Genomic DNA, 27,170 nt, shown 5'->3' with positions numbered 1-27,170 from the left:
GTTGAAACATTATCATTAAACGTTCATGTAAAGTTCCATAACCATTTCAGTTAAAGTTTAGCAGGGATTATAAACAATTTTTAACCATTTTACGTAAGGTCAATTTATGGTTCGCGTTTATGCGGGTTGGCAGTTCATTTGGCTCAAAACCGAGGGAGGCTACACATCTAAATCGGAATTCTAGATTCTCAACAAATCTCATACTAGCGAAACAATCTTCGAAAAATCTTCTTCCATTTCTCGCATCTACTTTCATTGCACATCATCTTTTTGCAGGAAATCTTCAGAATCGTTATCAATCTTCTTTCTATCTACTCAGCGTCCGCGCAGCTTACCACAGCAAAACACAATTTTTCCTGCATCGTCGATAGAGTCACCCCCCTCGCTCAAAACATTATCTCCGCCCATCTCTCCCTCTGAGTATTTCTAGTTTTGAATGTTTCATGGTGTTTCTGTGTCGAACGAGCTGTCAAAACGTCAAGCGGCAACATTCAATGTTTTCTGGCAACTAGAAATACTCAGAGGGAGAGATGGGCGGAGAGAATGTTTTAAGCCGAATGAACTGCCGAAATCTGAGCCAATCGAACATTCCCATAGACTTCTCTGACGTTTATGAATTGCACAAGTACGCAGAGCTTTGGGTGAATTCTAAGGTTTTCTTGCACAAATACTTATAATTTACTCCAAGTTCTGCACTAAACTTGCGCCTTTCACAAACGTCAGAAAAGTCTATTTGATTTTGTCCGAGAATTTCTTATTTTTATTAGATTAAACTTAAGAGTATGGCAATCGAACAGAAATTCAACCACCTCTATTTTCTGTGTGCTTCGAGGTGTGCTTCTCAAATTCAACTAGTTTTTGAAATCAAAAACAATATTCTAACTTTATTGATTAATTGATCTTAGTTGGTTTATTCTCGGGTTTATTAATGGCACCAAGAAATGTGCAAAATATTTTGATGCATTCAATTCTGGATCAACAATAGAAAAGGGCCCATCAGCATTTGTAAACAAACCGTTCCTCACAAATCGAAGACGAAGGCCGCCCACACAAACCAACACCATCATCGTGTAGGTAGAAGTTTCCCCTATCCGATGATGGTGTTGGTTTGCGTGGTCAGCCTTCGCTTTGTGAGTAAAGGGCTTTGGAACGGTTTGTTTACAAATGCTGATGGGCCTTTTTCTATTGTTGTTCCATAATTATTATTTTGCACGTAAATCCAATCTAAAATAAAAGTTATGTGAAATCTCGTGTGAAATGCTTTCTCCTAGCAAGGGTTGCAAGATAATTTAGGTACAAATCCCTGCTGCCGAATTGTATTTTGTTTTCTCCGCCTATCTCTCCCTCTGAGTATTTCTACTCAGCATGATCAGCACTGTCTGCTCCCTCGATTAACATATCAGCTTTTCTTGCACATCGGTTGAATCCAGTGACAAATCAAGACTAACATTTCAGTGCCAACATTTCAAAGGGGCGTAATTGCATTTGTAAACAATGGCTTTAGCCGTCGATTTCTCGCGAATAAAAGCTCACTCATGAAAAATAATGACACCAGCAGGTAGAGGAATGTTTCCTCTACCAGCTAGCATTGTAATTTTGGAGAGGTAAGATTTCATTCGCGAGAAATTGACGGCTAAAGTCATTGTTTACAAAAGCAATTACGCACCTTTGAAATGTTGGCACTGATTTGAAAAGAGCGTAATTCCAAAATGACCATATCGAGAAAATCGCTTCTGAATTTTGATGACCTAAAAATTAATCCTATTTCACAACTTTCCATTTTCTGGATGATTTTATAAGCTTGACATATAGTTAATAGTGTAATCTATCATCATGCATCACTAAAAACTCAAAAAAGTTTTCTTTGTCGTTAAATCGAGAAGAAAACATCATACGTCCTGATAATTTCATACATGTTGTTACCCCCCGGATCTTCCACCCTTTGAACTGCCAACACTGGTGATACGCCGTGGAAGTACACCCTCGAGATTTTTTGTTTGTTGTTCCGCCTTGGTTCTTCGTTCGCAAATTTTGTGAGAGTGGAATAACGCCCGGAGATTTTTTGGTCTTCTTTTTGTTCGTTGTTTACACGTGAACTATTAATCGGATGCATTTCAAATGAATCGGGCGTGACTAGATACTACAGACTCAATACGTTTGGCATATTAAAACGATATAATTCGTAGTTTTGGTGCAAGGTGTAACAACCAGATGCATCATAGAGTTGAAAGTTGGAAATACGCCATGTAAGAAGAAACGTTTTTGATGATTTCAAGACCAACAATTGAAATGGCCTTAACTCCATTTTGTAAACAAACCTTGTAAGGCCATTTTCTCGCGAACCGAAGTCCGCAAAGGCAAACCAACATAATGAACAAGTAGGGGAAATTCTCCTCTACCCGATTGTGGTTTAGGTTCGCGAGAAAATGGCCTTACAAGGTTTGTTTACCAAATGGAGTTAAGGCCATTTCAATTGTTGGTCTTGATTTGAAGTGATATTTTCTTCTACTTTTTCGTGTTTATCGAGTAGTTTTTGAACTATTCTCTCTATATGTGGCAAAATATGGTTTATTTACATTTTGGCTCTTCCGCCCCTTTCAAATGTTAGTCTAGAAATATAAACAATCTTCAGAGTTGGTTGGAAATGCTAACATGAAGCTTTAGTGTGATGATTTATTAGCTAGAGAATGATCTTTAGAAGAGGGTAGGTGGATAGTTCCGTTAGAGTACGGCAGTATGAAAATTGAATAGAAGTTGAAAATGAGCGAAGGGCCATTAAAGCGACAGCTTACAAGATAGACGCACATTTTTGCCTAGCCCGTACGATGTACGCGGGGACTTGAAGTATGTCTCCAAGTCCACAGGCAAAAATGTGCGTCCCTCTTGTTGCTCATAAACTGACTGCGGCTGTGGAATAGTTCTAGCGACGTTTTCATCACTACCTAAAGCCCCACGTTTGCGAGAGCATTTCCAGTCGATGGTGTGTTATAATGCAGTTCTTCTTTACCCAACTATTGTGTTGCTCCTCTCGTCATGACCAACGTGATCATCTCAGAGAGAAAGCAGTAGGGTGGTTGTTGCGTGCTGTACCATCATCAGCATTGTTGACGGCTACTCCCGCCTTGAGTTGTTACATTCAAAGTGTTTTTTATGTTACTTCATACGCGAAGTTAACGATTTTCAGAGTTGGTTGGAAATGCTAACATGAAGCTTTAGTGTGATGATTTATTAGCTAGAGAATGATCTTTAGAAGAGGGTAGGTGGATAGTTCCGTTAGAGTACGGCAGTATGAAAATTGAATAGAAGTTGAAAATGAGCGAAGGGCCATTAAAGCGACAGCTTACAAGATAGACGCACATTTTTGCCTAGCCCGTACGATGTACGCGGGGACTTGAAGTATGTCTCCAAGTCCACAGGCAAAAATGTGCGTCCCTCTTGTTGCTCATAAACTGACTGCGGCTGTGGAATAGTTCTAGCGACGTTTTCATCACTACCTAAAGCCCCACGTCGCGAGAGCATTTCCAGTCGATGGTGTGTTATAATGAATGTAACAACTCAAGGCGGGAGTAGCCGTCAGTTTATGAGCAACAAGAGGGACGCACATTTTTGCCTGTGGACTTGGAGACATACTTCAAGTCCCCGCGTACATCGTACGGGCTAGGCAAAAATGTGCGTCTATCTTGTAAGCTGTCGCTTTAATGGCCCTTCGCTCATTTTCAACTTCTATTCAATTTTCATACTGCCGTACTCTAACGGAACTATCCACCTACCCTCTTCTAAAGATCATTCTCTAGCTAATAAATCATCACACTAAAGCTTCATGTTAGCATTTCCAACCAACTCTGAAAATCGTTAACTTCGCGTATGAAGTAACATAAAAAACACTTTGAATATAAACAATCTTATCAGACAGGTAACGGATGCTATGAATCTCGAATAACCATAACCGTTGTTTTGTTAACGCCTTGTTATTTACAAGCTTGCATTTTGTGCGATAAGACGTGATAACATTGTCTACTATTGTAAGTCTTTCATTCTAATTAACACATCATCGTAAGTAGCATTCATCTTCTGGCTCGCGATGAAGAATTTCGCCTACAAGGGCTTGATGGCCCCAGTATTTACAGCATATCACGATGATAAGTATGATTGCAATAATCAAGTATTATCCATTCAAAATGTTTACCTAAAAACTTATCTTTCAGAGACAAAACCGTCAATTATGAAATTATTGAACCCTACGCAAAGTATATGAAGCAGAAGGGCGTCAACGCAGTTCTTGTCAATGGCACCTCGGGGGAAGGAATGTTGATGACTGTCCTGGAAAGAAAACAAGTGACCGAGGCTTGGAAGAAAGCTTGTGATTTGAACGGAATTGTGCTGATGGTGCAGATAGGAGGTGCACCCTATCCTGATGTGGTTGAGTTGGCAAAGCATGCCGAGAAACTCCAAGTAGATGGAGTGCTTTGTTTGCCAGAGCTGTACTTCAAACCGAAAACACCCGAAAAACTGACAGATTATTTGAAAAACGTTGCCGTTTATTGTCCAAACATTCCATTTTTCTATTACCACATACCGATGTTTACAGACGTTAATGGTATACTTCATTCAGGACTAGATATAAATTAAACTAAATTCTTAATAACACAATTTTTCAGTACACATGCCAACGTTCTTGGATATGGCCGAATTAGCGATTCCAAATTTTTGCGGCATCAAGTACACCAGCGGTGATTTAGATCAGGGATCTGGTTGCCTGAAACCAGGAAGAACGATTTTCTTAGGTGCGGATACCATACTTTGCGGTGCGGTGGCCGCTGGATTCGATTCCTTCATTATGACCACTTTAAACATTTGTCCAGAAATTTCCAACGAAATAATCGACTGCGTCAATAGTGGGCAGCTGGATACCGCACGGGACAAGCAGAAACAGCTGAATTTTAGAATTTCGGATATTTTGAAACATGGTAAGAATGTTAAAGCAGTAATGTTAACTGTTTTATTTAAAACTTTTAAAAATATAAGGAGTTTATAAAAAATTTGATTTAGCTCTTGGAACAATTTTGAATTTATTACAAATCTTTTTACTTTTATTTTTAGGTGACTGGGTAACAGCAATGAAGAAAGCTTTTAATGAAAGTTGTAATCTGAATTTGGGAAACACTCGAGCTCCGTTGGCTTTTGAATAACTATGATTATACACAATAAACCCCGAAGGACGATCCTAGGATTTTTCTTATTTATCATTAAAAATCACAAGGACATATCATGATTATATTACGTGCTGGATTATTTTGTTGACTCGATAAGTGATAGTCATAACTTTGCTCAAGAAATCAGTTGTCTGTCTCTAATGGTTCATTATATAAAGTTTTAATAGGTAACTTAGGGTGATCCTTAAAAATAGGTTTTATTAAGTTAAATTTTCCTGCATTGATTTCTGGTAAATAATGTGTTCAAAACTCTTTCAGAACTTTACATTACGCATGTTTTTGCTGAAGTAACCAACTTGCAGTCTCTTTTTACTTGCATTTTTAGTGACATAAATATTAAAATATGTATCCTGGTGGACGTCTATAGTGGAATTCCTGTATAAATAAAGAGAGAAGGATTATAAATTTCAATTTAATTCCGCTACCATAATTGCTTATGCTTGGCAGATACGCGTATTTCGTCTACAATGTACAGACTTCTTCAGTGTCTGAATTAATTAATTAATTAATTCTTCAGTGTCTGAAGTGAAGATTTTTTTTTTCTTTATTCAAGAGATTTTTAGACTGAAGTGAAGAAGTCCGCACATTGTAGACGAAATACGCATATCTATCAAGGATAAGCAATTAATGTAGTGGAATTAAATGGAACTGACTAATCCTCCTCTCTTTCTGTATAAATTTATGTATTTCACACGATTACGCTTTCTTTGCACTTTCAAAATGTGCATTGAAACATCACCTTTCGGTTGCTACAAGAAGTGTATCCTAGGGGCACGCAATAACCTTTAACTCCAACGCAGGCAACGGCTGTAATTAAATGAATTCCATTAACTACTGCTTTAATTATATTAATTACACAATGTAGAACATTAACTACTTTTTAACTCCATTAATTAGAGTTGAAATTTCGTATTAAAATACATCACAGTATGCAAAAACAGTTTATCCACCTCCCTACCAATTAACGTTTTTTTTTTGTTTTTCTGGTGAAAATCAGTTTAATTTTATGAGTGTTCTTCCATGATTTATCAATATATGTTTATTTATCACATTGCCATTGAAAATACGGCGTTTATATCTTTTCTTGAGATTCCATGTGATAAACTATGAAAAATGTAGTTGAAGATGCTAATTTCAAATAACAGACTGTAGTGGTAATTTTTATACGATAGATGGAGTAGATGAAAGCATAGAGTTGATAGTTCCGTTAGAGTACGGCAGTGTGAAGATTGTATATAGATATTAGACAAGCGAGCTAGGACAACTTTAAGGAAGGTACAAATCGGTTTTTTCATCTCTCTTTACCAAACTCCCCCTTTGGAGAGGGATGGTGAGGGGTGTCCCCCCCGCCACCACTGGCAAAAAGAGATGAAAACCGACCCGCTCATGTACCAACTGTGTGTTTGAAACAGTTCTACCGATTTTTTACCGCACTTCAGTTGTTATTTGAAGGAAGGGGGGGACACCCCTCACCATCCCTCTCCAAAGGGGGAGTTTGGTAAAGAGATGAAAAAACCGATTTGTACCTTCCTTAAAGTTGTCCTAGCTCGCTTGTCTAATATGGTTCTATCTCACCAGCTAAGCGATCGGGGCGTCCTTCAAAGACAACTGGCCGAATTGACCGAGCTATCGTGAAGAAGGCGGAGCTACTCTGCCCTTAAGACTTTTCTTATGAAGACGATTTCGTACGCATTGTGATGTCAGTTGAATGGAAAACTCGCTTTCAATCTGTTTCGCAATTTTTAGAGCTCATAGTCCCCGGTCCAGCTCCGCCTTCTTCACGATAGCTCTGTCAATTCGGCCAGTTGTTTTTGAAGGACGCCCCGATCGCTTAGCTGGTGAGATAGAACCACGCTTTTTGTACATCTGCACAATTCTAGCGACCGTATCTTTGTGAAGCTGGACAATATCGGCAATATCACGGTAGCTTTTGCGAGTTTTGTGATGTTCAATAATCAAATTTCAGCTTCTGATCGAAATTCGATCTTTTTTAGGCATTTTGAAACAAATAACTTCCAATTGTGAACACAAAACTGAAATTTTGAGCACGAAAACTTCAAGAGCACTAAATGACAGATAGACACAATGTTAACATTCGATAAAGTTGCAGAATACACACTTAAACCATAGAGGTAACTCTAAGACTAGAAGGTCCAGAAATAACGTGCTCAACTTTTTGGCACAGCTCTGGTACTCTCTTCGGTCCCAAGCTAATCGATTCACCCCTCGAAACATGCACGCTAAGAAAAAAGTATGCATTAATGTTTAAATTTTTAACAGTTTCGAGAAAACCCGCACATATTCATAAAATGAATAAACGCTGTTTACTCATCGGATGAATAAACGCGTTTTTCTCGAAAGTGATTAAATTTTAATCATTAATGAGTAAAGACGTTTTTCTCAAAAGTGGTTAAATTTTATACACCGGAACGATTTTAAATGGTTGGTTTCGTGTATTTTCAACATATCATACAAACAATTACATTCAAATAAAAATCAACAAAAAGTAATATTTATTTCTTGTACAATAAAAACAATAAGAAGGTACATCTGGGCAGAGCAAGATCACACCATTTAACTCAAGTTTTCAAGACACTACAATGTCGGCCATTTTGTCATCGCTCGACATCCCGTCCAGGTGGAACTCGGATGTTTCTTTTCACGATCCCTTCGTCGACCTTCCCGTGTCGTGCTCGGCAACCATTCCGTTGCGTTGCCCGACGAACTCGATCCGAATCGTCGTGGTGCCGCTGGCAGCCCTGTAATGGAGATCAAAAGTTACAAAATAATGAGAGTAGATTCGGATCGTCGTGCTGCCGATTGAAGCCCTCTGTAATGGGGATCAAAAGTTACAAAATAATGTACCTTGCTACACAGAAAAAAAGTTGTTGAATATTACATCCAAACAGCTGCACAGAGGTAATTCCGCTGGTTGTGTAATATGACGTTGTACAATGTATACCGATTTTGCGAACAAAATTACATCCATTGATGTATCTGATTTTTGCTATTACATCATTATTTCATACATCAGCTTGAATTACGTTGATCGATAGTAATTTTTTTTTGCTGTATAGATATACTTACTATTAGCATCGGCCATGTCTTTGGCCTGATCTCACACGGCGACAGGATATTCCAGTTGGCATGTCCAACCGTACCGGACAACGCTTGTAGCAGCTGAATCTGCAGCTCACTAGATCCTCTGGAAAAACTTTTAAAGATAAAGTTCGCACCGCTCTCTTGAAATAATAAGAAAATTATAAATTACTATTAAATTGTATCTAGATTATAAATAATACTATAAACAATCTATCTACCTGCAAAAAGTTGACCAATGATGGCCGCTGCTTTTCGGAAAATAATTGTTCCCAAGTTTTTTTTCAGCCACCAGTGAATAAAATTTAAACACTTTTGTTGAAAAATGGTTTTCTCTGGAAATGTCTAAATTCTATACACTTTTTTGCTATAAATTTCAACCACTCTATGACAGCTCGAACAAGCTCTCAAAAGTGGTTAAAAAAATAGTCATCAATGCATAAACTCGTTTTTCCGTGTAGGAAAAACCCCTCATTTTATCTGTCAAACTTTCATAGCGAATCAAAACAAACATTGCATAGTACTAGAATTTCGACTAGAATGGGGTACGTCAATCGTTTGCTTGGGACCAATTGGCTAGTCAAGTAGTGAGCCAATTTTGAATCGTTAGTTTCGTATTGATTGTTGCTAAAACCAACAATCAATACGAAACTATCGATTTGAAATTGGCTCACTACTTGACTAGCCTATTGGTCCCAAGCAAACGATTAACGTATCCCATTCTAGTCGGAATTCTTGTACTACACAATGTTTGTTTTGTTTGGCTATGAAAGTTTGACAGATAAAATGAGGGGTTAGTGGATTTTCCTAGGTTTCGAGGGGTGAATCGATTAGCTTGGGACCGAAGATAGTACCAGAGCTGAGCCAAAAAGTTGAGCACGTTTCTTCGGGACCTTCTGGTCTTAGAGTAACCTCTAAACGCCGAAAGATATAAGAAAAGATATAAACGCCGTATTTTCAACGGCAATGTGATAAATAAACATAAATTGATAAATCATGGAGGAACACTCATAAAATTAAACTGATTTTCACCAGAAAAACAAAAAGAAATGTTAATTGGTAGGGGGGTGGATAAACTTTTTTTGCATACTGTAATTACATTTTCAATACTTTTAATTACATTAATTACGAATAGACAATTTTAATTACCTTTTTTTAATTCTTTATTTGTGAGATTTTTAGCCATAGACTAGTACATCTCTTAATTTTAATTACCGTCAGTACTACTTCAAAACGTATTAATTACTTTAAGTAGTTTTGATTGCAACGCACCGGTTCTTTGTATTGCGTGCGCCTCGCTCGAAGCCCCATTTAATAATTATCATTGTAACATACACTGCTCAAACGAATAGAATTCACTAGGAAAAAATCGACGGTAGTCTGCAAAATTCTAGCAGCGGTTAGGCAAAAATAGTTCACCAGTTCACTGAGAATTCAAACAACGTTTATTTAACAAAATGTTTATTTATTTATTTTTATGTTTGCATCAACCGACTAGAAATAGTCCCAATGATGTATTGTAAAAAAAAAAGTACAGATTATACAGGCTACATATACTACAGTTACAAACGAAAATAACAAGGAAAGCACAGTCGAGTTACTAAAAATGTATAAGTCTAAAATTTTACACTTAGCTGTTGTGTGTCATGCGCCTTCGATCAGCAAAAAAGGCAGAAAATCTTCGGCGAAGCATATTCCGTGTCAAGTGGAAATCGAACATCGACGCTACTCGGTTGAACACTCGCTGCAAACCGTAAATAGCGCTCCTTAAGCTATAATTAGTTCGAAGAAGTTTAAGTCTTAAGGCCCACGCACATTAGATTCAGGTTGGACGCGTTGCGGCAAAGTGACAGCTAAATCTATTGTCTAACTGTCAAATTTACGTCAACGCAACGCAAACGGATCTAATGTGGGTGACCCTTTAGCATAAGACTGTTGCGTAGTGATCGAGGTTGAACATTAATGTTCACTTGTTGCAGAGTATCGGCGACAGTTAAGGCTCTGAAAACATCTCTTTGAATATGTAAGGGCTCGACATTGATCAATTGGTAGCGATTCTCGTAGCTTGGAAGACGAAGTGCGTATCTCCAATTAATCACTCCATTCGAGTAGTTAAAATGACGTTTACTACCACTCGAACTTTGAAATAAAACATTATTTTGAGATTTTTTCTTCTAGAACCTCGAGAAAAGTAGCCAACATTTGTGCGTTTCATACAAAAATAGAAATTAGTTTGTCCAGTTTTGTGAAATCGCTGGTAGAAACTCACGCCAAAACTGCTTGACAAAGTGGTCAATTAGTGACGTCACTAATTGGTTGTATCGTACAAGGGTTTCACTCACACAACTTAACCGATTGCTTCACCTCGGTAATCCAGCTCATTGAGATTACGGAGCGCGAAGCGGAGAAATCGTAGCGTAGACAACGATAAAGTCACGCACAAAGCTGGGGCATTTTGATCCCTGGCAAGTGTTGGTAGCTTTTGTAAACAAAACAAATCACGTTGCCAAATCGTCTGATAAGCTGACAAGCTGAACATTGCATAAGGCCCTAAGGGTTGATGCATATATTATGTCACGCTAAGATTTTGTGACAAACAATGCATTAGGTATAGGAAAAACGATAAGAGTAAATTTCTCCTCGATTTAGTGTGACATAATTAATGCATGGACCCTAAGTAGCATTGATCGATTCTCTTCGCCGACTTTCTCTTTTGTCAATAACTTGAGCACAGAACCGTTTCTTGATGTGTTTGTCGTACACGGATAGAAATCCCCTATACCTTTTGGCAAATTTCCATTGCTGATTATTCATAAAATGTATAAGTCAACTAATAAGCAGACGCCTTGCAAAATGTTAATGAAGATCATGTGTCAAATGAAATGTATAAATGGTCAGACATACCTTTTATGCGTTCTTATAGGACGTATGTGGTATGTCTTATGGAATGTATAAGGCTGATGTTTTGGCAAAAATGTATAAGTGAAACACATGAATAAAATAATTAATTTTCGTTTCGTGTATTAGATGCTAGATAAAAGATACTTCATACTTCATATGACCGTGGGGATCCAAAGAGAAAGTCGACAAAGAGAATCTATCAATCACAAACGAAGTGACAGACGACTAACTGGCGAAGAAATCAATTAAAATAATGTGGTTCGCTGTAATAGAATTTTCTTAGAAGCTTGTGCCATCAGCCACCAAATGGGATACACACTTAATCTAGCTCGGTAAAATCTCCAACAGCCGATTACCTCGGCATTTACTTTTGCTGATATCTCTGCAAAATATCTGTTTGTTAGCTGATATCTCAGCAAAATGTTATTTGTTAGCTGAGTCTCGGCAATTGTTTTGCTGAATCTCAGCAAAATAAATTGCAGAACTACTCGGCTGTTGGAATCTCGGCGAAAAAATTTAAGTGTGTAGTATTTTTGTTTTGGTTTTGCTCAAAGTTGATTTTGTGGTACAATGATTCTTTGACAGTGTGCAAAGAGTGTATCATTTTGTCATTTTTTATGCATTTCAGTTTTGAGTAGAGTGAAAGAGATAGAACCAAAACTTTCTAGTACATTTGGTGAAAATGCTAGTTCAATCCAGTAGTAGTGTTGCCATGTAGTACAATCCAGTAGTATACTATACTATAGTGGTGTTGCCATGTGGTACACTGAAAAATTGCAATAGCAGGTTAGTCACCAAAGTTTTCGAGTCGCTCCGTCTGTCACTTCGTTAGTGCTATCAATGTTACTAAGGACCTAATGCAATGTTCAGCTTGATTTCCGCGAATCTCTGTACACTCGAAGATAAATTAAATCAAAAAAGCTTAAAAAGTATGCAGTTTCCCGCTTCACCTTATTGAGTCCGAGCCATGATTACTTCGGCAGTAGTCATGCATGATTAAAATCGAAATAATCTTTCCAGTCTTAAATTTTATTCTTTTTCAATACTGATATATAATAAAAAAAAATTTAAATTCAATCAAAATTTTTTAAAATAGAATCAAAAATGATTAAAATTTATTCAAAAAAAGATAACCTACAGTCTAATCAACCATGATTAAACTGGGATTAATACCAGATCCTTATTTTTTAGAACGAGAGGATTAATTCTTAATCATTCGATATGATTAAACTGAGTTTAATGATTAAATTTCAAGCAAAATGGGAATATAGTTCAATTTATCAGTGTCTATAGTCTATTTGAAAAATTGTGCGAGAGAATACACATCAGTGTTGGTTCAGTCTCGTACACACCATACTTTTCGTGATAACGGAATCACCGGTCGACCCGTGGTGGGTGCAACCAAATACTTTGACAGTCTCAACTCAACTCAAGTTTGTTTTGTTTTCCAAACAGCTGGAAGAATCGATTACTCTCGAATAATAGAAATCCATTTTCAGCTAGTTTTCCTGCATAATGCAGGAAACGGAAGCCGCCACCCCAAATTCCAGCCCCCAGGATGAAGCGGAAACCGTCCGGGAGGCGACTCCCTCGCCACCAGGTCCCTCGGAAGAACAATGGCGAGAGGCGATCCGAGTGGCTGAGAATTTGGAACGAAGCCGTCACGGATTCAAACTTAGACTGGAGCGGTCTAAAACAAGCCGCAGCAGCCCGTACAGTACGAGCCGTCCAAAAGCGGCCTTGGTATCGCAGTTCCTGAACGCCGCCATGGTTAACAATTCGGAAGTGCTGCAGAACATGATCGACAAGGGTTTCAGTCCGGATACGAGGGAACCGACGTTCAATCGCTCGGCTCTGCACATTGCATGCAGTCGTGGATTTACGGATACGGTTCGGCTGTTGCTGGAGAACGGTGCTAATCCAAATATAAGAGATCTAAATGAGAATACCCCACTACATTTGGCTTCCTGTACGGAGAATATTACGATCATAGACTTACTGCTCAAGTATGGGACGAATGTGACGTTGAAGGATTCGAATGGACTGATTGCACTGGAGATTGCCATCGGGAAGCTGCGGCTGTCGGATAGGATCATATCGAAGATGCAGAGACTGACCAAGAGTGACATTCATACACACAGGAACAATGTGGTGAAGGTTTGTCAGATGATTTTTGAGGTTTTTAAACAACAGGTGAGAAGCGGAAGCTTGCTGTATCTGGATCCGAGCCAAGCTGGCCACATGCACCAGCGCCGACTGGAGGAAATGCTGGAGGAGTTTGAGGAGCAGCTAAATCGAATCAAGGGAAGGAGTATTGATTTCGATTCGATCGTTGATCAGGTGGAGAATTTGAATATTAGGACCGAAATCGATAGCGATGTCAATTCGCTACTATCCACGCTTCAAAAGTTGGCGGTTTGAAGAGGTCAAAATTTGTGGAAGGCTAATCGGTTTCAACATTCCAAAGTGCGCACGCAATTTTCAGTGGATTCGTTTGATGCAAGCGATGCGCTAGTCCAAATAAACACATTTTAGTGACAAATTTTAGAACTTATTTTTTCGCAGCACATCAGGTCTGCAATACAGCTTAATAATGTACAAGCTTCTCGAGGAATTTCTTTTGTGTTCCATACATTCATACTCTTCTCAACTTTTGCATACTATTTTAGCGTTATAGTTTTTGCACATCTAGATTAATGAAATAAATTAATGTATTTAAAACGAAACATTTACCTGTGCTACTTCGCAAGTTTATCCTTCCTTTCATTTTTCTCGCCACGTTTCCTTTTGTTCAATGGATTTCTCGGATCGTAAACATCGTACCAATCATCGCCCTTGGTTACAGCGTCCTTCGCCAGGATCGGGTCGTTTTGTTCAAACTGCAGCCGATGTGAAAGCCAATTATCCCCTTGGATATCTTCCTCTTCATCGACTACTGGTCTGCTTCCACTAGCCTCTTCATCGTCGGTCTGATCTTTAATATTGTGCAATTTACTCTTGAACTTCTCCAACAGTTGAAGGGTGAAGCTCTCCCTCGAACTACCTTTCTTCGGTAGCTGTTTCTTTTTCTCCGAGTACTGCTCCTGAACGGAGAAGAACTCCTTCATGACCTCTTTCACTTCCTTTTTCTTTTCAATCTTCTCCTCTTTCTGTTGCTCCTTCTTTTTGTCGGATTGGTAGTCCTTCTTGAGCTTGGTAATTTCCTCTCTTATCTTGGCCGCTTGCTCATGTTTAACTTTTTTCCGTTCACTTTCCAAGCCAAAATCGGAATCCGAATCGGATGACGACGGAGGTTTCGGTTCTTCTTTGTCTGAAAAAAAAAGAACGAAATGAACTCATACATTTTCTGCAAGCCACCAACTACCTTCAACTTACGTTTCTTCAGCTTATCCCTGACGCTTTTTGCCTGTTGTTGAACCAGCTCCCTATCTCGACCAGCTTCCCGACGCTTCGCTTCCTCGTCATCCTCAGATTCCGAGCTGCTCGATGTCTCATTCTCCTTCTTTTTCTTCTTCTCAGAGCTATCCTTCACCTCAATCGCCTGCTTGCTCAGCCGCGGATCGTCCAACACATCATGAGAGCTCTTGCCCTTTCCCGTAGTGTTGCGCTGCACATACTGACTCGTTTGCTGTTCCTCTTCTTCCGCCTCATCCCCGAAAGATAGCAATCCGAAATTCTTTACACCCTTCTCCCTCTTTTTCTTCTCTTTATCCTCCCCAGACTTTTTCACCTTCAACACCCTCGGAATGATATCCGGAAATGGGTTGTGTAAGATTTCCGTCTTTAATATCTTGTACGGAAAATGTGGTCGCTCATTTTCGTACACTTCTCCCTCCTCCAACTTCAACATGTTATAAATCGTATCTCCTCCCACCTTTCCGAAAAGCGTGTGCATATTCTGCAACTCGGGCGTAGCTCCCAGCGTGAAGAAAAACTGCGATCCATTGTCGTTTTTCCCGGAATTGGCCATTGCCACCAGTCCGCGCCGAATGAACCGCAACCTGGAATGGAACTCATCCTTGAACGGATGGCCGTAGATTGATTCGCCACCCGTTCCATCTCCGTTGGGATCGCCACCTTGCACAATGAAGCCCCGCACCACTCGGTGGAACAGCGTCCCATTGTAATATCCTTCCATGCATAGTTGGATAAAGTTGCGGCAAGCCAGTGGACATTCGCGGGACCATAGCTCGATATCGATGTCGCCGACGGTTGTTTTCAGCAGCACCTTGGAGGAATCGTTATTTGTTGGGCATAGAATTAGAAAGGATTCTCTAAACGTACCTTTCCAGCGGTCGGAGGCTCTTGGATATAAATGTTACTCATTGTATTAGAATTTCAATGTTGTAATTATAATTGTTTTTCACTTTATTCGCCGTTTTCCCAAATAATTTAATGTTGTTATTTTGACCTATTTTCACGGCCAATGAGATCAACCCAAATTTGAGTTCAGTTTACTAATAATCGCAAAAAGAAAAGATCAGGAACTCAGCGATGAGTAAATTTGTCTCATGTTTTCCTGTGGAAACCCCCCTTAAAAATCTGCCGGAAAATGAGAAAAAATTACGAACTCAGTGAGAGTATTACCAATAGACTGAGGGAATCCAATATTTACTTTTCTCATATTCGGGAATTTTATCCTGGAAAAAATCTGAGAAAGGCAAATTTACTCATCGCTGGGTGCCTGCACTTTTTGCGATTTATAAGTAAACCGAACTCAAATATGGGTTGTTCTCATTGGCCGTGTAAACTTCAGCGTTGATGCAAACAGAAAACAAAAGGTGCTGGCAATTAGGCCAACTGTGCACGGCGAATGAGAACAACCTAAATTTGAGTTTAGTCAACTCATAAATCACATAGAGTGCAGGAACTCAGCGATGAGTAATAGTACGTTCAGACTACAGAGTTATAACATGTTATAGCGCTATCTTGATGGTGGTTTCTGTGTTGCAATTATTTGACAACCGTTATAACATGTTATAACTCTCCAGTCTGGACAGCGTTTAAATTTGCCTAATGTTTTCCCAGGATTTTCCAGTGGAAAATTCCTGAATTTGAGAAAAATAAAGATTGGATTCACTCAGTCTATTCCGAGACTGAATAAAATTTTGGTCGATTTCCTCATTTTCCGGCAGATTTTTTAGGTTTTCCACAGGAAACCATGAGGCAAACTTACTCATCGCTGAGTTCCTGCACTTTTGGCGATTATGAGTGAGTTATTTTCAGTAGCGTGGTGTGAGAGGGCGTTGTTTTGATTTTTTTTCAAGGAAAGGAAATCTGCCTGCTCCGGATTCAGTCTACCGGAGCAGAAAATGGTTCAACACCGTTTCCCTAAGCAATTCCCAAGGCAATTCCTGCTTACCTACATTTCAGTCGGTTTTGAGTAACATTGACTTAGGACCCTGCTTAGGACGTTTCCTCCGACATGACTGGCATTTTTTTCTAAGTCCACACGGCGAATGAGAACAACCCAAATTTGAGTTTAGTTCACTCATAATCGCCAAAAGTGCAGGAACTCAGCGATGAGTAAAATTTGTCTCATGTTTTCCCAGGTTTTGACGTAGGACTACGTCTTTGATTTCTATATGGGGGTACACTTTGTGAAAACCGAAAATGGAACATGTAACAAATTAAGAAAGATTTTGAACGTCAATAACTCAGCTGTCCCTGGTCCAATTTCAATAATTTTATCACCAATCGATCAGAAATATGGCTACGCATCGATAAAAATGCTTCCGAATGTTGAATTTTAACAAGAAACTATTGAAAAACTGGAAAATGTCTAGCATTGTCCAAAAGCGTCGAATTAACTAACAAATCCACCAATTACCTACATGCATATGCTGCTTCCCCAGCACAGTCGTCAGAGAGTAGTAAGTAGACGAAACAAGTCAAAGTGGCATTCGCCTCCGATCCTCGGGCGCGTGCGAATAGGGAGGATGGAATTGCGTAATATTTTGCACACTCATCGCCATACTCAGAGCCACACGCTCCCAACGACCACACCACTGTGTGGTGGTGTTCGGTCGTCGAAATTAGTAGCAGCAGTAGCAGTGCTTTCGGCGTGTGGCGTTGAAAATTGTTCTCCAGTAACAACGAAAGGCTGCCTGCAAGCAGCGAGCTGCAGAGCCCACATAAGCAACCATCAAAGGAGGAAGAAGTTGCACCGCTATGCTATGGATCGGAATCAGTAGCTCTTCGTTAGTTGCTGCGGGTCGGTCATCTATGCCAAGCGACATACAGCTCGACAGCCTCATCCGTGTTGAACACCCAGCTCAGAATTACTCAACCATCACTACAAAACGGTCCTTTTCAGGGCCACCAAAAATTTGTTAAAGAGTATTATTTGGAAATTGGTCAAGGTCATCAGTTTCTGCAAGCAGTTAACTATCAAGGCTCAACCTGTCTATAGAAGGTGTGGAATTGTAGGCCTCAATATATTGGTGCAATTAGTTTTTCCTCGGCTTTCATTCCGCACGATTCGTTTCTTTCGTTTAATCAATCACCCTTGTAGTGACGTCGAAAAGATTGTTTCAATCGGCGCTTACATATGAAATTTAATGTGGATTATAGATTTTTTTGTATGTTACCAAAATTTATGAATGGTTTAACACTAAATGTTGAAATAATTTATTTATTATTGATTTATCACACTGTATACCATAAAAAAGCAGCCTGTTTGTGAGCTTTTGTGTTTTCAAGTAAGGAGTTATCATAAAAAACAAATCGCCAGCTGGTATTTCGCGGCGACTTTATAAATAAATAAAATCAAACAAAATCATTATGCAGAACTACCTAGGATTTGTTTTACTTCATATTTCACAAAATTGCTTTCGAGTGTTAAGACATCGTCTCCCGCAAAGTTTACATTTTTCCCTCTACTAACACATACATCTACATAGATAGATCTCCACAGGATCTATAGAATCCACGCAATTTAAAAAAAAACCAAAATACTCAAGTTGACAGTCCCTTGGATTCTCTTCATCAACTTTCTCTTTGAAATAAATACTACAAATTTGATAAGCTTACAAATAAAACACGAAAGAGTTAAGATAATTGATGATTGACCAATTAAAAGAACTAAATGTTCACATTTGTTCCGTTCGTGCCCCTAGGCACAGACCCTCTACTTTTTTTTCCAGAATTTTCCAGGGAAAAATTCCCGAATTTGAGAAAAGTAAAGATTGGACTCACTCAGTCTATTGGTACTACTCGGAAACTGAATAAAATTTTCGTCAGTTTCCTCATTTTCCGGCAGATTTTTTAGGTTTTCCACAGGAAACCATGAGACAAATTTACTCATCGCTGAGTTCCTGCACTTTTGGCGATTATGAGTGAACTAAACTCAAATTTGGGTCGTTCTCATTCGCCGTGTTCAGTTTTTGACAACTCGATACATCGCACTGATCGCACTCTAACTTGAAAGTCCCATTAATGAGTACAATTTCACCCATTTTGAAGTAAAGTAGGTTAACCCATTAAATGGGTAACGTAACGTTTACACACTGGATAGCAATTACTCATATATTAGTATTACTTACCCATTATTGGATAGTTGTTTACCCATTTAATGGGTTTACCTACTTTACTTCAAAAAGGGTGAAATTGTACCCATTAATACCCATACTTTCCAGTTACAGTGCGGATGAAAGTGAGTACGATCGACTCACCCGGTGAGGGAGTTTAAATTAGCGTGTTAAGGGTTTTACCGGTTTTACTCCCCACTCCAGGAAGTGTTTCAGTAGCTGAATATGTTGACCTAATAGTTACAGTTACTGTCAAAATCTCTTTGTTTACAAACAGCATGAAAATGTCAGTGAAATGAAAATAAAATTTAACTTAAACCATCAGTCTTAACATTCCTTTTCCAAATTTCGATATTATTTTGAATTTCCAGCGGGAGTTGGGTTTATCCTTGCCACAAATCCAGCAACATGAGTGACGAGCAACATGGACCACGGACAGAATATAAATTGGAAACGGATTCGGAACTTCGCTTTGAGATTGAAAACAAAAATGAGAAAGCTATCGTTACGGTAAGTCGCTTTTTGTCGCCGCGTTGTTTTGAAAATGTTTTTGATAATAGTGACAATTTCAGTTATTCAACGGACATGCCGAGCTGTTCGGTACGGAAATGGTAATGAAGAAACCGTACGAGTTCGGAGTCGGTGCCAAGGTGGCCATCTTCACCTACCATGGATGCACGATCGAGCTCCGTGGAAAGCCGGATGTTGCTTATGTGGCTCGGGAAACACCAATGGTGCAGTACTTGAATTGCAACTCAGCTTTGGAGCATCTCCGTGCGAAGGCAGAACAGGACGAGTTGCAAGGACCGGTGGCAATGATTGTGGGACCAACGGATGTGGGGAAGACAACACTTTGCCGGATCTTCTTGAATTACGCCGTTCGATTGGGAAGACGGCCAATTTATGTGGATTTGGACGTGGGTCAGGGAGGAATCGCTATTCCGGGAACGATTGGAGCTTTGCTGGTGGAACGACCGGCACCGGTAGCGGAAGGATTTTCCCAGCAAGCTCCTTTGGTGTATCACTTTGGACACACGTCACCATCGGACAATGACGTCTTCTACAATGTCCTGATTTCGAAACTGGCAGAAACGACCTTGGAACGGCTGCAGGCAAACAAAAGAGCCAAACATTCAGGAATGATCATCAACACGTGCGGTTGGGTGAAGGGCAGTGGCTACAAACATATTCTGCATGCCGTTAGGGCGTTTGAGGTAAATGCGGTTTTCGTGCTGGACCAAGAAAGGCTGTACAACGAGCTGCTGCGGGATGTTGGTCAGTCGGTTCAGGTGATTTACCTACCGAAAAGCGGAGGAGTAGTGGAGCGAACTCGATCTCAGCGAGCGGAGGCCCGTGACAATCGAATCCGTGAATATTTTTATGGCTCTAAGATGCCACTGTATCCGCATTCCTTTGACGTGAAGTTTAGTGACGTTAAAATTTTCAAAGTTGGATCACCCGCCCTGCCCGATTCGTGCCTACCGTTGGGAATGAAGAAGGAGGACAACTTTACCAAGCTGGTGGCTGTTCAACCGAGCCATCAACTGCTGCATCACATCCTGGCGGTCAGTTTTGCCGAAAGCCTCGAGGAGAACGTCATTCAAAGCAACGTGGCAGGGTTTATCTGCGTTACGGATGTGAGCATGGAGAAGGAAGTGCTGACAATTTTGTCGCCTCAACCGAGGCCGCTGCCGCAGACGATTCTGCTGGTGTCTGATTTACAGTTTATGGATAGTCATTAAGAATGTATGATCGGATGGTATGATTATGTAAATAAACATTCTTTTGAATAATAAAAGGAATACTGCCGCATGCCGTCGTATTTCGAAGCCGCATGGTGTTACTTAGTCGTTGATGGTATTCATCTATATTCTTTTATTTTTTTTTAACCGTTCGCACCATAAAGAAAAAAATAAGAACATGGGTGTTTACTTGTAGGTATTAACAAAACAGAAAAAATATTTTGTAAATATTTTTTTTTTTTTTTCCTTTGGTTTGTTTTTTCCGTCGATCTTGTTTTCCGTGCTGAGCACCAATGCTACCGACGTGCCAGGAAGGCAGCTCCCACACCTGGACCCTACCTATCGACCCATCAACTCATGAACCGGGGACCAACGGCTTTACTTCCCATCCGAAGGAAGGCGTGATCAGAGATGTTATGCCTCAGAACTGTAACGGTGCAGTAGGCAATGCCATTTCGATGTTTTGTAGTGAGGCAAAACAGACCGTTACCTTCGAATGGATGAGAGTCGAGAGAGTAAGAGAGCGTATAGCTCGGATCCACACTCGAGTGAAGTGATGTAAAAGAATAGGTGAAATAAACCGATGAGTTGTACTTTGACTGAAGACGAAACCAGTTGTGTTTTAATTTAACGATCACCGGCTTAATACTGAAATTATATCAGTGGCGACGAGGATGGGATACATAGCTTTAAATTTACAAATATACAGACCAAAGATTTTGATAGACTTAATTAATCCAAAGCATAATTTTAAAAGAAACATGACTGAAACACGTGATGATCACCAAAGAGGTAGTGATAGTTTTAGTTCAGATAATATATCTGATAAATTTACTAACCTTAAATTTGGAGATCTGATATATTATAAAAACAATAACCCAACTGACATTCGGCAATGGTTACCAGCCAAATTTCTAAAACGGATCTCTACAAATATTTCGCAGGTTTCTCTGGGAGGCAGGGTCGTTTCAGCGCACAAGCGCCAGTTAAAAATTGTGCCAGCCTCTTGCCGGAAAGCAACTAGAGCTTTTGCTTTCCATGGAGAGAGTGTACCTTTATCGACTGATCCATTTGGGCAGCAAACGCATTCAGAGCCATCGACAAATCACAGTAGCAAGCGCAGGAGAGAAGATGACGAAGAAGAGTTTTCGAACGTCTCAGACTCTAGTTCTGATTTTTATGGGTTCGCGGCCGAATCTTTTATTTTTTCGGGGGAAGAAGTCACCTCAGCGAGCCATCAGCAGAATGGTCTTCCGACCGACGGAGTTCGACGTTCAAAAAGAAAATTTAAGAAGAAAAGGAAAGAAGATTTTGAATACTATTAATATAGTTGTCGAAGATTCAAGTTTTTAATTATTTTGAGATTTTGCATTAGAATTCGATTTTGCTCTCTGAACTCATATGATTTTAAGTAGGTTTTGAATTTGAAATTTTCTGAGGATTTTAAGTATTAGCTTAAGGGTAGAGGAGCTGTAACGGTGCAGTAGGCAATGCCATTTCGATGTTTTGTAGTGAGGCAAAACAGACCGTTACCTTCGAATGGATGAGAGTCGAGAGAGTAAGAGAGCGTATAGCTCGGATCCACACTCGAGTGAAGTGATGTAAAAGAATAGGTGAAATAAACCGATGAGTTGTACTTTGACTGAAGACGAAACCAGTTGTGTTTTAATTTAACGATCACCGGCTTAATACTGAAATTATATCAAGAACATCCCGGCGGCGCCGACTGGGATTGAACCCAGGCCTGCTGGGGTGAGAGGTAATCACGCTTACCACTACACCACCGGTGCCGTTATTTTGTAAATATAGTAAACCTGCATTTTATGATATATCAAATTCGGACAGGGTCGATAACATTGAAATCACACGCTGGTAGGCTTAGGGTTGAATCTCATCCCTGAACAAGTCACAAAGGACTACAAAATAATTGGTTAAAGAAGTGACTACAGAAAAATCGCCGTATCTCGATGAACAATATTTCAAGTTCTTTAAATAAATTTTAACACTTGGTACAGTAATTCATCTTAACTTCTATTCTATAATGCAGAATCTACATATTTGAATCTCACCCTACGTTGAACGGCACAAGAAAGCAGAGGTGAAACAATTGTGTAGCACTGTTTTTGAGAAAAACGTTTGAATTAATGAATGTACGGATTTTAAAAAAGAATATCAACAAATTCCGATTAGAAATTTTCCGTTTTTCCCATTATTTCAAGAACTTTTGAAATTTGCCCTGTTATGCGATGTATATTTGAATGATGTATGAATCCAAATGAGATTTATAGGTTTAATAGGACATTACAAAGGCAACTAATTATTTTTCAGAAAATTGAACTTGTTTCTGTGTTTGGTTTTCAAAATTTTTCTACCTAAAATGTTTTTGATACTTTCCTTTAGAATCCATGATCCCTTCAGAGCGTTCTTTTCAGAATTCCTCTAAAATAAATTTAAGATTCTCTCTGAGCGGGTGGGGGCGGTGAGTTCCAGAAATGTTTTGCAGTACACTCCCAATAATTCATTAAGTTCATTCTAAGATGCTCTAGGAATTCGACAGTGAGCATGCATAAGGGCGAATACGCGATGATCGATTCTCTTCATCGATATTCTCTTTGCATTGCTACAGCTAAGCGAAACAATTTTCTAGAATTTGTTCAATGCATAGTAGTAACAGGTTGTATTGGCTATCAAAAGCAACAGCAAACGCACCGAGAAACGTTAAATCTAGCAAATAATTCGACAGTGAGCATTCATAAGGGCGTATACGCGATGATCGATTCTCTTCATCAATTTTCTCTTTTGTTAATAACTCGCCAGATTTAACGTTTGTCGGTGCGTTTGCTGTTGCTTTTGATGGACAATGCAACCTGTTACAACTCTACATTGAATAAATTCTACAAAATTGTTTCGCTTAGCTGTAGCAATGCAAAGAGAAAATCGATGAAGAGAATCGATCATCGCGTATAGGCCCTTATGCATGCTCACTGTCGAATTAACAAAAGAGAAAATCGACGAAGAGAATCGATCATCGCGTATAGGCCCTTATGCATGCTCACTGTCGAATTGTTTGATTCTTTCTAGAGTTCACTGAAGCTTCATTCAATAATTCTAATTAAGATTTGCCTAAATTCTCCTTAGAATTCACGCGTAACTTGTTAAAAGGTCCTAAGTATCAAATGTAAACAAATCGATTTAATCAATACAAACTATTGTGATACAAAAACATTCATCCAAATTTACTTTCATTTATTTAAGATAATCTTAGGTCAAAATGATGGGTACGTGATTGTTACTACGGACATTTGGACTGCCTAACATCTGGGTACTGCGGACTAAAGCCCAACAGTAAAAGCAACAGCTTTACTGCGGACTCACTTAATGTGGTTGTCACATGGGAGCCAGTGTGAACAGTTACTGTCAAGCGGGAGCCAAACATTCAGAAGCAATAAATGCAGTTACTGTTCTTATCTATCGTGAAGCATTGTAAACTCATAAAAATGATCGATTTTGATAACACATTTTTAATTTTAAGCTCAAAGACAAAACCAACAGGCTCAGTGATGAAAGTATGAAAACCAGCGTCGTCAGCGTGAACTAAGAATGAGCAAAACAGTTTCAAACTTCAGAAAATTTTCAAGCAGTTTTCCATTGGCTTGCAGAACAAAACCGATCGACAGCCTAACATGATTGGTGCTCATTTTCTAAAGGCGGGGCATGGAAAATCAATCCAAGGTTAGGTACTCTATTCTGAAATCTGTGAAAGGGAATCTAGTAGTTAAAACATTTATTCGGTTTCTCGTTGGTAACCTAAGAGGTTCGGGGGAAAATTAAACCGAGTTCGGTATTATTTTCTAAGTGTGTATCGAGGTGTGTATTCACCAAACACAGTGTACACACTAAGATGCACATACCTTAAAGTCGGTAAGGAATACCTAAATATCGGTAGAAATTACCGATAATCAAAGAAAGTGCACGTACCTAAATTATCGGTAATCATGGATTACCAATAATTAACGTTAAAAATTACCTAAAGCGGAACCAATTCAATATATTGTAGACCAACAATTAAAAAGGTCCTATCAACTTTTATAAAACAAACGTTGATTATTCTTTCCTCGACAATCGAACGCAAATTACCGGCATCATCGGATAGGGGAATCTTTCCCCAACTCAAAGATAGTGTTAGTTTGCGTAGGCGAGCCTTGAATCACGAGAAAACGGTTTCCGCAGTTTTGTTCGAAATAGCTGATGTGCTCTTTTCTGTTGTTGGTCGTGATTTGCTCGATTGGTTCCGCTATTTGACAGCTCAATTGGTTCCCGAGATTCTATCCGCCAGACTATGAATATAACGACTATAAATAGCAGATTTTTAGCGATGGGCCCAATCTTAGATCCATGGTGGGTATATAAATGGTGATACAGCTTTGCCACTATATAGACGAGGAGGTCGCTGGGGGGGGGGGGGGGGGAGTGTGGTTTTAGAGCAAATTGTAAACAAACTCGGTCGCTGTCCCATACAAAAATCCAACATGGCTGAATCATGACTTTGACACATTAGAACACCTATATGTAGTCACCTTGCTTAGATCCATAGGCCAACATTAGAGACATTTCCCCTATTATAAGTATTAGTGCAAGACAACCTTTGAATTTACTTGTGCAATTCACATACGTCAGAGAAGTCTATGCTTTTAATCTATTTCATGTATTGCTGATTGCATCTGAAACTGAACTGTCCCAAAAATGCAAAAAGTGTGATAAAACTGCACGTTTCCGTCAAATCGTTTTGATGTCTTCGGAGCACTTATTGCTTGCATCATAAGAAATAAGTGCACCGAAGACAGCAAGACGATTAGACGTAAACTTGCAGTTTTATCACACTTTTTTATAAGTGAAAACGCGCTTATTAGTCCAATTTGGTGTGAAACGTGCAATATAACCATAGAGGTAACTCTAAGACTAGTAGGTCCCGAAGAAACGTGCTCAACTGTTTGGCTCAGCTCTGGTACTATCTTCGGTCCCAGCATCCCTCGAAACATAGGAAAATCCACGAACCCCTCATTTTATCTGTCAAACTTTCATAGCGAATCAAAACAAACATAGTGTAGAACTAGAATTTCGACTACACGGCGAATGAGAACGACTCAAATTTGAGTTTAGTTCACTCATAATCGCCAAAAGTGCAGGAACGCAGCGATGAGTTAAATTTATCTCATGGTTTCTTGTGGAAAACCTAAAAAATCTGCCGGAAAATGAGGAAATTGACGAAAATTTTATTCAGTCTCGGAGTTGTACCAATAAACTGAGTGAATCCAATCTTTACTTTTCTCAAATTCGGGAATTTTTCCCTGGAAAAACCTGGTAAAACATGTGGCAAATTAACTCATCGCTGAGTTCCTGCACTTTTGGCGATTATGAGTGAACTAAACTCAAATTTGGGTTGTTCTCATTCGCCGTGTAGAATAGGGTACGTTAATCGATTTGATTGGGACCAATAGGCTAGTCAAGTAGTGAGCCAATTTAAAATCGTTAGTTTCCACCGGTTTATTTGTTTATTTGTTTATTTGTTATGGTTGCATCAACAGACTAGAAATAGTCCCAATGATGTGTTGTAAAAAAGTACAGATTATACAGACGACATACATATACTACAGTTACTACCGTTACAAACGAAAATAACTTGGAAAGCATTGTCAAGTTACTAAAAATTTATAAGTCTTAAATTTTACACTTAGCTGTTGGGTATCAAGCGCCTTCGGTCAGCAAAAAAGGCAGAGAATCTTCGGCGAAGCATATTCCGTGTCAAGTGGAAATCGAACATCGACGCTACTCGGTTGATATAACCATCGTAATATTGCTGATTGCATCTGAAACTGGACTGTCCCAAAAATGCAAAAAGTGTGATAGAAGTGCACATTTCCGTCAAATCTTTTTGATGTCTTGCGAGCACTTATTGCTTGCATCATAAGGAATAAGTGCACCGAAGACACCAAGACGATTAGATCTAAACATGCAATTTTATCACACTTTTTTATAAGTGAAAACGCGCTTATTAGTCCAATTTGGTGTGAAATGCGCAATACATTTTGTATAATTTATTCCGTGTTTCACCCAGTGGAACTCCTGTTTAAAGTCCATCCGAAAATAAGCAGCTCCACTGGGCAGGTTAACGCATATTTTGACACCTGGCGGTCACTCACCAACACATTCGGCTTGTATATGACCGTTCTCTCTCTTCGCACGCTCTCTCGTCAAGTTTGCACAAAAAAGGTCGCAAAACTACTCTCGCCTTTCTCTTTGGTCGTCCGCCGCCCGTCGCTGTCGCATGAAATACCTACACCCAGAGAAAAAAGTCTCAACAAAACACCTCTAGAGGCTGCTGAAGCTAAAACTGAACACTCTTCTTTCATTCGAAGTCTGACGCCCTTGTGTATAGGACGTGTGTGTGGTGTGCATTCGGTGTTCTCAAGTGCCCCCCTTAACCGTACGTGGTGGTGGTACGCCCCGGGTTTTCACCATCAGTGATCCAGCGGGAGCATAGACGAGTTTCGCTCTTGTGATTGCGGAGGTTTGATCCGTCGTGGCCCCATTAATAGTTATTCCAAGTCCGTGTCGAGTGACGGTCGGTCGACAGTGGGCTCGAAGCCGGAATGTTGCTAGGTTTATCGGTTGGTTTACGGACCCGT

At 39.5% G+C, this 27,170-nt stretch overlaps 5 protein-coding genes across 7 annotated transcripts in view; 4 read left to right on the top strand and 1 right to left on the bottom strand.

Moving 5' to 3' along the window:
• Positions 1–4,038: 4,038 nt before the first annotated feature.
• LOC135713772 (N-acetylneuraminate lyase B-like) lies at positions 4,039–5,225 on the top strand. Its single transcript, XM_065237006.1, has 4 exons — positions 4,039–4,143; positions 4,206–4,597; positions 4,659–4,967; positions 5,101–5,225. The coding sequence occupies exons 1-4, from the start codon at positions 4,082–4,084 to the stop codon at positions 5,187–5,189; spliced, it is 852 nt and encodes a 283-aa protein (XP_065093078.1). The 5' UTR covers positions 4,039–4,081; the 3' UTR covers positions 5,190–5,225.
• A 7,462-nt stretch (positions 5,226–12,687) lies between these two features.
• On the top strand, positions 12,688–13,714 carry LOC135713671 (ankyrin repeat domain-containing protein 54-like). Its single transcript, XM_065236835.1, has one exon. The coding sequence runs from the start codon at positions 12,729–12,731 to the stop codon at positions 13,632–13,634; it is 906 nt and encodes a 301-aa protein (XP_065092907.1). The 5' UTR covers positions 12,688–12,728; the 3' UTR covers positions 13,635–13,714.
• A 152-nt stretch (positions 13,715–13,866) lies between these two features.
• Positions 13,867–15,578, bottom strand: LOC135713670 (spliceosome-associated protein CWC27 homolog). The gene is made up of 3 exons (XM_065236834.1): positions 15,498–15,578; positions 14,589–15,441; positions 13,867–14,523 (listed from the first exon to the last, which is right to left on the bottom strand). The coding sequence occupies exons 1-3, from the start codon at positions 15,537–15,539 to the stop codon at positions 13,952–13,954; spliced, it is 1,467 nt and encodes a 488-aa protein (XP_065092906.1). The 5' UTR covers positions 15,540–15,578; the 3' UTR covers positions 13,867–13,951.
• Positions 15,579–19,101: 3,523 nt separating this feature from the next.
• cbc (crowded by cid) lies at positions 19,102–20,514 on the top strand. The gene is made up of 2 exons (XM_065236992.1): positions 19,102–19,252; positions 19,315–20,514. The coding sequence occupies exons 1-2, from the start codon at positions 19,151–19,153 to the stop codon at positions 20,482–20,484; spliced, it is 1,272 nt and encodes a 423-aa protein (XP_065093064.1). The 5' UTR covers positions 19,102–19,150; the 3' UTR covers positions 20,485–20,514.
• Positions 20,515–26,905: 6,391 nt separating this feature from the next.
• Syx1A (Syntaxin 1A) overlaps positions 26,906–27,170 on the top strand; it is a 186,194-nt gene continuing 185,929 nt past the window's right edge. The window contains exon 1 of one of the 3 annotated variants that reach the window (XR_010518760.1): positions 26,906–27,052. The gene's annotated coding sequence lies outside the window, so the exon portion shown is untranslated. Of the gene's footprint in view, positions 27,053–27,099; positions 27,153–27,170 lie in introns of those variants that run through there. The other 2 variants (XR_010518762.1, XR_010518761.1) reach the window with 2 other exon arrangements.

The sequence above is a fragment of the Ochlerotatus camptorhynchus genome, unplaced genomic scaffold, assembly GCF_037179485.1.
Source record: "Ochlerotatus camptorhynchus isolate MF236.1 unplaced genomic scaffold, CSIRO-AGI_Acam_v1.1 ptg000577l, whole genome shotgun sequence".
In the NCBI taxonomy this organism is placed as follows: domain Eukaryota; kingdom Metazoa; phylum Arthropoda; class Insecta; order Diptera; family Culicidae; genus Ochlerotatus; species Ochlerotatus camptorhynchus.
The sequence above is the reverse complement of the archived record's forward strand: the minus strand, read 5'-3'. Positions and strand labels throughout refer to the sequence as shown.